Source organism: Cloeon dipterum, chromosome 3 (genome assembly GCF_949628265.1).
Source record: "Cloeon dipterum chromosome 3, ieCloDipt1.1, whole genome shotgun sequence".
Taxonomy (NCBI): domain Eukaryota; kingdom Metazoa; phylum Arthropoda; class Insecta; order Ephemeroptera; family Baetidae; genus Cloeon; species Cloeon dipterum.
The window spans coordinates 30,535,694-30,547,949 of NC_088788.1; the positions used below are offsets into that span (position 1 = coordinate 30,535,694).

Genomic DNA, 12,256 nt, shown 5'->3' on the forward strand with positions numbered 1-12,256 from the left:
TGGAGATCTAGATGGCCCTTTGCATATATGTTGGCTTTACAAGATTATTTTTCTCTCAATTTGATCAGCGCACCTTCGCACGCCAAATAAATAAAAGGCAGACGGTTTTCTAGCGATACCGATTTAATCAGTTTTGGAAAGCTAACTGGTAAAATATTTTACCAACAAATGAAAATTCCTAGTTGGACAAATACCTTAAAACATGAAAGATTCCTGAAGCTTCTCAATTAGGAAAAGCTCATGCTCCTTACAGTGCACATCATTCATGGCTGAAGTCTCACATCTCTCGGAGCAGAAAAGGTTGACGTCCAGATACTCTCCATTCATCTCTCGACACTCCTGGCACACACGGAACTCGGGACAGTCCACCAAACCACACCACCTGCAGTGAGCGATGGGGAAGAAGGTAATCGTGCCAGGCTTCTTCATGAACACCTTCATATTGCGTCCAAGGGTTTCAAGCAGGGTTCCATAGACTTCAGGATTGTCCCTTGCAAAGCTGAGTGAGACAAGAGAAGGATCTTGTAGGGCACCGTGGGGGTTGAGCCAAGAAGCGAGTGCCTGCTTCAGTTTCGACCAGTCCTCGTCCAAGAATGCCGCGTAGGCCATCGCGAGGGGGTCGAAAGCACACGCGTTGGACGCAAACTTTCTCTCCACTTTCGATTTCTTATCTTTGGAAACCTGCTTCAGGCCCAGATACATGAGGAGGGCGCCCAACTGCTCATGGCTGACGCCCTGCTGGGGCTGGCTAATGCGCCTCTTAACTTGCTGCCAGTAGCTCTTGAAATTGTTTTCCTTTGCTCGGCGAGCCACTGCTTCCAGGAGACGGAGGAACTGCTTTAAGGGCGACGTTTCCCAGTTGAATGAGAATGGTTGCTCATGGACGCCACCATACCGCTTGGCTGTTGTCTTGATGGAATGGAGCACCTTGGCGAAAAAGCGGTACACCTGTGCTGACCAGGCCTTGAAGTTTGGCCGCCAAATCTGATCGTCGCTGTCAAGTTTAAGGAAAGTGAAGCCCAGAAATACGTCGTCAATGACCTCAAACACGTTTTGGGGCAGGCCTGTCCTCTCCAACTCTTTACTGATTGCCTCAGACTTCAACCTGGAAAACGTAGCACTATTTTATATTTAACTGAAATTAACACAATTTTCCAGCATATACCTGAGCATTGCATTTGACTCTTCAGCAGTGCAATCAGCCAGCAGAACATCTTCAAAAGTAATACTCGTATGACGGTTTATGTACTGGCATTTGGATAAATCATAGCTGCTTGTCAGATGGTGCAAAAAGGTGGCGTATTTGGGCAGCAAACTCTGGTCACTTGTACGGGACAATTCTAGAAAGTGGGCAACCAGAGCAGGAAGCAAGTAGTGCACCACCTGCACCTCCAAGCACAGCTTCCTGGTACCTCGTGGCGCATTCAAAAGGCTTTCATAGAGCATATAGGCAGTGTTCTTGATCCTTGACTGTAATGTTCAAATAAGACATATATGTAGGATTGAAATTTGATATTTAAGACTTCCACAACACACCTCAAATTGCTTGGCCACCATTTCAAATCCAAGAAGAAGGTCAGGATGCCGTGAAATGCTTTCTGACGAAGGGCACTGCTTCTTAAGGTCATCCAGAACCAAAGTTAAGTTCCAGCTGTCTACTCTTTTCACAACGTCCAACAGAGCTTTTTTGATGCTTTCTTCGGTGATCAAAGGTCCTGCACATCCCACTGCATTTGTGTATACAATGCCTCCGCGTCTGGTAGCGCGGAGCACCGAAACCAAGGAGCCCAGCGACTCAGCAGCTACCACCCTCAAGAACACATTGTAAATATCGGTGATCACACCACAATCCTCTCCACGAAATTCACAGAAGCCATCTGTTGGAAAGATAAAGTTTATATAAGTTAGTAAATCCCAATTAGTACAAATTCAATATTTCGTATGATTAATTAATTAACCGTTGCAATATTATAATGGTAAGTGTTCTCATTGTAAGAAGTAAGAAATTTTGTTAATTTTCACTCCTCAAAAGATCTCGAAACGTTAAATTGGAATATGTAACATATATCACCCCCAACTTGTAAGGAAAGCATTGGGAATATTAAGGCATAAGAATCGGAGAAAATAAATTTTGCCTTCTAGTTAATACATCGTAAAAGATAATAAATATTATACCTGTGTGCAGGTTCCAATTGTAGAACAAATGCTGGCAGAGTATATAGCCTAGATCATTTTCCATCAATTCGTCAAAGATTGCTGGAACTGCCTTTTCGTCAATACCTTTCAGCCAACCAGTCTTGATAATCTTGTCCACGCATAGCTTCACCAATTTGTCTTTAGTTACATGAGGCATCTCGTCATGTGGTACTAAGCTTGTAATTGAGATGAAACTTGAACTCTTCGGTTTCACAAGCATTGAACCAAAGATCTCATTGTATTTGCGCCTCGACCAGAAATTCAGATCGTAGACCATGTTGGGGATATTCAGAAAGCCAACGTGCTCAAAATACCGTCTTTGTGGAGACGTGCACTTGTCGCGCGTCTTGACACTCCATGCCATTCTCTTGAGCGAATCAATTATATTGGTGCATTCCAGACTCATGGCAAACTGAAGAATTGAAATGAGAAGTTTCATTCCTGAACCCTTCATCATTTCAATGGTTGCCGAAGTGGCCTCCTCCATATTGGAAGTCTTGCAATTGATGTCCAATACATGGAACACCTCCTTGATAGTTTTCATGAACAAAGATTGCAGCAAAAAGAGTACTTCAATAATTTCACGGAGACTCGGCGGGAACGTTACGACCGTGAAAAAGGCCATCTGCTCACGTAGCTTCAAATACTCAACGTACACTGCAGCTACCCACTGCTGCAGAATGGAGGGTTGGAAGGGTAGCTGCACCAGAATCCACGGGTCCAAAATGAAGTCTCTTGGCTTGGTGCACAATTCAAATCCAGGTGTCTGGAAAAGTGATGCAAAAAGTGAGGTTTCTTCAAGTTGAATATATAAATTAATTTTCTCTGCCTAATTTAGGCAGCATATTTTAATTTAACAAAATCGCACCATAAACTTCCTTGTTGTCTTCAGGTAAACGAGGATATTTGGACTTAACAGCAAATCATTTGGTCTGGACATTAGTACTTTGTAGAGCTTTGCGCTATGCGCGTTGTTGGCAAGGAAAAAGTGCAGTGCTGCTTGGAGATTAACAAAGCTGTTGTCCTTTGAAAGCTCCATACTTTTCATACAGTGGAATCTATATAAGACAAAAAATAAATAGAACACATTATTATGAAATTAAAGATTCAATGTTACTCACTTGGGAGATAGATAATGAGGAAGACACTCGTTTAGAATTTTGTATACAAACACGTTGAGCTCCCCTGCTTCAAAGTCGCCTCTCTCCATGAACAGGTCAAAGAATTCTGAATCCTCGATCTCCAATTTTTCGTTTGTGTATCCTGTGAGCCATGGCAGGCGAGCAGGATTCACGGGTTTAGACGCCATCCTCAAGCTGGAACAAGGGAGATATGTTTCAAATAAAATTGTTACAGGTACTTTTGCAAATGAAGGCAGATGCAGTCAGTCAGAATTTTCTCAGTTGATATTTAATGCAGGTTACCTTGGTGCAAAACAAGCCTTTTTTACGATTCACACTACGAACATTTTCCTGCTTAACTATACGGTTTCAGCTACTGGTTGCAACCCTAATTCATGAGCTACAATTTGATGCTTCTTTCAAACTGTTTTCACTGACATACGTTATCTTAGTTTAATAACAAATACTAATTAAATAGCAGCCTTGTTTAATTATTACTTAAAAAATGTTTAAATTAAATCATTAATACTTTCGTGCTTCCCGTACCAATATTTCTCCAGATGCATCACGATATGAAATTTTGATAAGAATATGTTCCATATATTAGTTCATGAATTAGAGCTGCAAATATTGCAGCTGAAACTATTTTCTGTAAAGTAATACACAACTAAAAATCTCACTTAACACCAAGGTCGCTGCATTCAATTTTGATTTGACTGAAAAAATATCCTTGTAAAAAGCCTCAAATAAAGAATATGATAGTAAAATAATTGATACGGACGATTGCAGGACAAGGAATCCTTGTATAATAGGAGTCCTAACAATTAGTGTTGCACGCATAATTAAGGTTTACAAATTATTCACTCGCATATTTTTTTATTATTTACATTTAATTTTGTCATTGAGAGAGCGAGTGACGGGACTTCACGAGATTACATCAGTATTACTTATCTTTTTATGCTCAGCGATCAGTATACAGTCAATCGCTTTCAAATGCAAGTAGTGTTTAAATATTCTTTTATGCGGTGTGAATTTCGTTTTACAAGTTAAGTATTGCCTCAGCCGCCCATCCTAGATATAAATCCGCACATAGTTAAGTCATTGAGCAATATTTCGTAGTTAAATTGCAATTTAAATTAATTTAATTCGACCAAATGCCACAATTATATTCAATCAAGCTGTGACTTGAATTTTGGTCACACAGTTCAAAAGGTTATCGTCCTTCACACGAATTCGGAAGCCTGATTGACAGGTGAGCTCGCGCTTCTTGTAATCCGCTTCCTCTCTCGTGTTTGACAAATTACAAATGCGAGACAATGTGCGTAGCAGGGATAGATCACCAAAGGCGTAAGCGGCTTTTACAAAATCTCTAATTTCAAAACACAGCCGTGCATGTATATATGCACCAAAAGGCAGAGAGAGCGAGTCAAAGGCCGCGATCGAGTGATAAAAGTGCTGGAAAAGTGGCAAAAGTGAGCGGGACAACATCTCGCAGAATATATAAATTGTATAATAAATAGGAAGCTGGGCTGGAAAACGAACCGTTCGCCGTTGTTTCCGCTCGAGTAGAACGAAAAATGGTCCGCACGTCGTGTGATAAGAGTGCAAGCACCCTTCACTTTTGCTCTCCGCCAGAATGACCATTACGCTCCAAAATACTTATCTCGCAACCGACTGGAGACCACCTGTCAAAAACTTAACATTCAGCGAGGACTTCAAATAATTCGTTTCATCCTTCATTTAAACGTAAGATAAAATAATGAACATTTATCTAGAGTATTAATTTAAAAAATAAATAAATAAAATAAAAGCTTGCTGTCGCTATCCTTCCTTTTGAAATGAATATATACCTGTGATTCACACATAAATTGTCCAGTCCGCTGTGACAATAAGTGCGATAGCATCAGGAAGCAGGGAAGGCAGTAAAGCTCGATTTGAGCGCAAACAGGCTGGTCGCCCGTCAAATTAGAGCGAAAAAGTGTTTGTAGCGTCGTACATCTCGCGGAGAGCTAAAGGCAGAGGAGGAAGAAAGAAAGGAGACGCTGGAAAGATGGTCGAGCGCGATATGCATATTATTGCAAGAAAGAGCAGCAGCATTTATATATTCTGCACGGCGATAATTTTATTCCACACATACATACACATGTGTGCACAAAATGCATAATACAGCGGAGCAGCTCTACGGAGCAGCAAAAGTAATAACAGAATGCAAATTGACGCGCGGCGAAAACGTATTCAAATGTGCATTTGATGCAGCGAGCGCGCGCGTGTGTTTGCTTTGCCCTTTTTATGATGAATCTCTCTCGTCTCATTTGCATTGCAGTGTGCATGTGGATGCAAGTGAGTGCATTTACATGGAGAATAAAACGCACGCCCTTCAAGCACGGAGCAAACACAATTTGCTTCTCTTCTTCTTAAACCGAGATTTGGACCAAATGATAGCACAATTTCAAAGGCACACATCATCCAAGAAAAACGTGTTACTCAACGCCTCGTGCATGAATGAACTCGAAACATGAAATTTGATTTGCAGCCAAACATTCAATCCCTGTACCTTCATTTGAAGTGTGTGTCGTCTACTAAAGTTTCAACCCGACTTAGTTTGATTCTTGTAATTTTAAAAGTTAGAACGATTACTCTTCCTGGTCGCTCCCAGGAAGACCTTAAAATTCTGTGGACCAAACTGAAGTGCACCGACTTAATTTATTTGATTGCGAATGCTCTGCGGTACAGGAGAGTTTTCAAAAATGGTATGGAGGTTAACAATAACATAAAAAAGAATCATTTCCTGATCAAAGCAAGAGACGTGACAGAACGTCATCATCGTCGATTTGTCAGGTTACAATAGGAGCCCTGATAATATATTTTATACGACGTGGCTTGCTTGAGGGCAGAAAGCACAAGTTTTTCTATTGTCTCCAGGATAAAATTGAAAATCACTTAATCATTAGTTATCACAAGAACCATCTCTTGCTAATTACTTTCGCTCATTCTGTTTGCAGAAACCTTTGTTTTCACAAAGCTGCCAGGGCGCATTAGTTCCAGGCTATAGCCGAAAGTCACTTCGTTTGCGCCAATCGCCGATTTTTATCTCTTAAAGCAAAAAAGAAAAGCTCGACCAAATGAAAAAGGAAGGCATCAAAATAAAATTTATCGTGCCGAGAGATATTAACTTGTGGACCAGTGCGACGATGGTTGTAGCTCGTATAAGTCGTATTGCGTGGGAGGCGTGTTGCCGTGTTGCAGAGCAAATCACTTGGAGCTCATCTTTAAGTGCCTCGCCCGCCTGGACGCCCGCCCGCACCCACTGCTGGAGACAAAATAATAAAACGCGCGCAGCCCTTTTTTCTCGCGTGTCAGCGCCAACAATGGGGCGTCTGAGGTCGTCGCCGCTCAAGCGCCCCCACGTCCGCCAAAAACACAACACTGGCAAATCCGAGGCATTAATTACAGATAAATATCGAGAGCAGAGTAGCCAACACTAAAAATAACAATTTTCTACATGCTTTTTTCAATTGGAAAAATTCGCTAAAATAATGTCACATTTTAATCATAATCGTCTATAAGCATCCATTTTTTGCCACATCTGAAAATCACGAATCTCGAAAATTAAATGTTTTGTGTACCAAATGACCTTCAATGCGTTTATATTAAGAGATAACCCTACCTCTGTTCAAACTTTTAAAAAGAATGCTCTATAGCATGTATTTTCTTTAAATAAATATTTGGAGTACATGGCTTTGAACAAATGGGTTTGTGATTATATGATGGTGTTTAGAGCAAATAATATTTGCGGAATATTTTAAATAAAATCAAAAAAGTCTCCCCGGCGGGGAATCGAACCCCGGTCTCCCGCGTGACAGGCGGGGATACTGACCACTATACTACCGAGGACTTAATAACCACCCTTCAAGATTTGATACCATAACACTCAAACCTATGATAGGAATCACGATACCAAAAGTCGATTAGTTTAGTGACCGCATTTATATCTTTTTCCACCTCAATTATTGTAATATTAGACGATGCGTGAGGGTGCAAAGCTATTGTTAAAGGGCTTTTTATTAATTCTTGATAGATTCCAATGAAGGCAGAAGCACACGAGATTGTCATGATGCATAGCATAGCAGGGCCTTTTTTAATTTCTGTAAAAATTTGGAAAAATAAATGGCTCACCACACACCGAGGAAGTTGCATGTGTATTAAATAATGTCTTCTGACATGTTATTAAGTAGAAACAATTGCAAACTTGAATGTGTGTTCTATCTTTAACTCATGTAATAAAATAATTCAATGTGAACATATCTCTACTCTGTCCTTGTGTTTTTACTTGAGGCTATATTATATTCTTGGCAATATGTATTTATCGTATTTACAACAATGTTTATATTACCGACGGATAATTAAGCTACTCATTGTCAGCTTTTACCTCAAATTAAAGAATTCTCATGTATAAAATATTTTTTGCTTCCTGAACTTGGAGCTATCTAAAATTCTTGGTTCGATTTACTGTTAGCCCTGTTAACAGTCAAACCCTGTTTGGTAGGAAATTTCCTAATATTTAGCTCGTGAGACTTGAAACATTAGGATAATATATTATTAATAATGTATAATGAAAGAAGACCTTCAATAACCTAGATACGTACATATAATAATATGTAATATTAAAATCGGAATCATTGACTTCGAACAATACATATGATATATATGCAATCATTAATAAGTGAGTTGGCATCTCGTTTAGTTAAGAATCTTCAGAAACGGGAATTCAATACATATTATCGTGTTTCGAATAAAGATTTTCAACACAGGTTCAGTGCAGGACTGACCTACCCTTATATAAGGGTGAAGTGGGCATCGCCCGGTAGAAATTTCGACCCCATTATGTTTAATGTATGATATGTATATTTTATAATGTTGTATAATAATGGTCATGCATATACATAATTTACATTACATATGAACTTAATATACAATTATGACGTACTAACCATACATATTCGAGTTTAGTACATATGTATGTATTATGTATTAATACACATCGCACACGTCTATTAGGCTGCATTCACGACTTCGTGCATCCGTTTCTAACTTAATCCACTTAAGCGTTATTGTATAATAATTATGATCCATATTATGCACATATATTTAAGTATTTATCATACATACATACATAGATTATGTATATTTCACATCATCCAATATCAAGATGTGCTGATTTCAATGTTTAAATGTACATATTATGTATGTACGTATGTATGTATCATACATATGTATGTACATATCTCACCAATGAGTGAAAAAACTTATTATTTACCTTATTTACATTCATAAATTTGTATCATCATCCAACTTAATATTAACTAAATAATCCAATCCCAATAAACAGATCAAATGTAATGTATCATAGATAGATAAATACATACATACATATGTTATGTAAATAATACTCTTACCTTCCAAAGCCTCTTGATTCAATCTTGACGGAAACGTCTGGACATCAACAATCTGACAATATCAGGTCAAAGCGATGGTGTAACCAAAATCCAAAGAGTTGCACTGATGCTTCGTGTGCTAGTGCTACTAATCTCTGCGTGTCTGCGCCCAGTTACGCTGCATCAGCGACAGCGACAACGATAACAACAACTGTCATCACTGTCATGCCAGTAGTAGTAGTTATGTAGTAGTTCTGGCTAGTGGCTACGTGCTAGCCAACGCAAGGCGGTCTAAAGCACTAAAGCAGCCAAAAGGATGGACCAAATTTAAAAGGCATAGTATTATGTATTATGCTAGGGTGGATGGAGATGGAGAATGCTCGTGCTTGCAGCTTGCAGAGTTGCTAGATTGTCAGCTTTCCTGCTACTGTAAATAAACATTAAGAAGATAAAAATGTTGGGAAAATCAGCGTTAAAACAATAAATAATTAGGCAACTTTTGATTCTAATCCCAGAAGTGGTCAAATTTATTCCCGTGCAAATTAATTTCAATCAAGAAGTATGTACAACTGATTTCAACGTCCCGTGCGCAGCCGGTATAAGTACTTCATAAGTGTAAACAAGTAGTGGAAAAGAAAGAGATGACATCGGATCTTGTTGCCGCAATTGGATCCTCATAATGCTTCGTCGAGAAATCAGTCTTCTTGTTACATATTGTTCTATTACACAATTCATTAACCCAGATTCACTCTCGCTGCCCTCGGTCCATTTTCAATCCTGGAAATGTAGACTCTTTTGAGCATTTTGTTATCAAAATATTCCTCAGCTCAATTTCCAAAAATTATATTTATATCAATTGACAAAACTTGCAACATCAACCAAATATTTCGGAAATTATTCAGTAACAATAGATTTTAGCAGGATGTTAGGTTAAGCCCTGAAAATGTAGTTGCTATATTGAAATGGCAATCTACAAATTGCAGATTGTTAAAGTTGAAATCGACAAAGATAATGTAAATCATGTTCTCCTTCCTTCAAATGTGAATCAAAAACTAATTGTAAGTTTTGGCTTGTAGCGATAATAATTGAATTTTAATTATTCCCCTTTCAAAAGATTTTTGATGAAGTGCCAAGCATCAACTGTACAGTAATCCGCAAGAATTTGATTAGTGTGTTTGCTCGTTGAAGAATATGCCAGCTCCTTAATCAGAGAGAGAAATCGAAGAACGCTTTTTATACATCAAGGGACTCCAGATAAATCAAACGGCAGGCCGACAACTTTTGCCTAATTAAAGGCTTCTGAAAAATCGCCGCTCTTTCGGCCAATTGAGCCACAAATCAAACATTGTGTAATTATCCACCAGCATTGGCTACTGCCGCTACCGAGGCAAATTATTTTGCCATAACTCTTATAGCGCTGGGCTTCTGCTCATTTCTCACTTTGCAGTCTAGTTTTCAGGGAAAAGTGCAGATGATGCTTTGCAATCGCGTGCTGGAGAAATTGGCTTTTTGTTTGCGTGCTCATGTGTGAGCGAGGAGCGAGCATCGCTGCTTTCCGTCGTCGCGTGCACCGTTGAGTCGTAAAATATGAAAATCGACCTGGTGTGCTCACTAAACCGTAATTACCGAGAGATATACTCGTATAACACTCATTCAATTCATTCGAAAACTGCAAAATCCGTTAGAAGAAAAAATATTAAAAAATTTCTGTTCCAAATACAGCTTTGTATATCCAGAAACTGCTCCGTTGTTTCAAAGAACATTGGCTATAAGTATTTTTTGCCCTTTCTGGTTGTAGATCAAAATAGATTATTCAGGTAGCACAAAATCGATGCAATCAATAAAAAGTCCGGTCCGCCACCGTTCTCACCGAAGTATGCAATCAGCGGGAGCCTTTTAATCGGCATTAAAGCCTGCGTTTTTATTTTACGAGCCATAAAAGCTCGCTCTCTCGTCTACAAACAAATAAATAAGCAAATAACGAAATGAATTAATAGCCGCGCGCGCGACACGGGAGAGCGGACTGAGTCATTTCGTTTTTTCCCCTGGCTCGTTAATAGAAATGAAATGAACGGCTTCCAATTCATAATAATTGCTTTTTGTCCTTTTCCTTTTGCTATCTCTTATACATACGCCCAGGAGACAATCATATCGGGGAAAATGAACCCTGACTGCTTGTATGTCGTTAATGTGATGGGCGTGTTGGGGCAAAAAGGAGCAGAGATGCTGGATGATGCAGAGTGCAAAAAGAACCGGTTTTTTGCTCTCTCATCTCGCTCCGAGAGAGTGGGTGCGAACGAGGCGAAAAAAGAAAAGGTAGCGGTCAGCTCGATATTTGCGTGTTTGCGTGCTGTATGTAACCTCGTGGGTGGGGGCACGGCGGGGGAGGAGGGGAGGGCGATCGAGGTCAGCGCGCCCTGCCCTGCCCGCCCTGCCCTCGCCGCTCTCGTTTCTCAAACAACACCTTCTCTCCGCGAGATGTGTCGCCCGCCCGCCGACCGACCAACCTTTCATCCTTCATGTTTGGAGCCCGCTGCCAAGAAGGTCGCCATTGTTGGGGTGTAAACCCCCTTTGACTGGCCATCGTGAGAATAAAGGGGTGTAAGACATAAGGGTTAATATTAAAAATTTTCCCGTCAATTTTTAGCATTTTTTTCTTTTGTAAAATTTTTCAACTTAACTTTATGATACTTTATGATTTTTGCCTATAAAATCATTGCCAAGCACTGAAAACTTCTTGTTGCTTATCGATTGAGATGCATCCATTAACATTTGATGATCAGCAATTCTACAAATGTATCGCCATCCAAGCTTTGGATTGAAATGCGGGGGACATTCTCTTTAAAATCAAACTCGTTTTGTTCTCAAAGCAGGCACAAATGTATTTTTCTCAATTTTATAGTTAAGTATTTTACATCCCCCCGTGACTATTATTGTTATCTGGTAATTTATTCTTTGGTAAGAATTGTAAACATAACCCGACGGGCCTATGAAAGAGGCCAGGTCGGAAAATGTCGCCTGTACAAATTAGATTAGCCAAGGTCGTCTTCTAAGACGAGTTACAGTAAATCGCTGACGACTGGTTCTGTATGATAATTTCGTGACTTCAAACGTGATCATCGTAGCGTGTGCTTCAAATTTTAAAAATTTTCCGCTTGTGATTGCTATATAAATAAGTTAACCGGAACTTTTATAACACAATCTTACTGCTCTCTTAATTTATCAACCTTCATGCCAGCTCTAGAAAAAATCCAATTTTCTCACTTCAAAATCCTTATCTTGCGTACCTTATACTTAGTCATTTCGGACAAATGCACCAGAGCATCGTGCGTATATAGTTCTGTGTAGCAAAAAGGTATATTGCAAACACATTAAAAATTTGAAATAGTTTGAACACGATAGTTTTGTACCTATCACGAAAGAAATTATTAAATGTTTTAAGTGTCCACTGGCCATGAACCCCTTTAGAGTTAGGAAACGCGCTATGAAGCAAGTGATGTGAAT

General features: G+C 39.5%; 1 protein-coding gene and 1 non-coding gene across 2 annotated transcripts; both read right to left on the reverse strand.

The window, feature by feature from the left end:
- Window positions 1–105: 105 nt before the first annotated feature.
- Window positions 106–8,931, reverse strand: LOC135940603 (uncharacterized). Its single transcript, XM_065485559.1, has 7 exons — window positions 8,774–8,931; window positions 3,318–3,512; window positions 3,065–3,254; window positions 2,176–2,962; window positions 1,537–1,877; window positions 1,166–1,470; window positions 106–1,105 (listed from the first exon to the last, which is right to left on the reverse strand). The coding sequence occupies exons 2-7, from the start codon at window positions 3,503–3,505 to the stop codon at window positions 196–198; spliced, it is 2,721 nt and encodes a 906-aa protein (XP_065341631.1). The 5' UTR covers window positions 3,506–3,512; window positions 8,774–8,931; the 3' UTR covers window positions 106–195.
- TRNAD-GUC (transfer RNA aspartic acid (anticodon GUC)) lies at window positions 7,140–7,211 on the reverse strand. Its single transcript has one exon. It is a non-coding gene; the product is annotated as a tRNA-Asp (tRNA).
- Window positions 8,932–12,256: the final 3,325 nt, after the last annotated feature.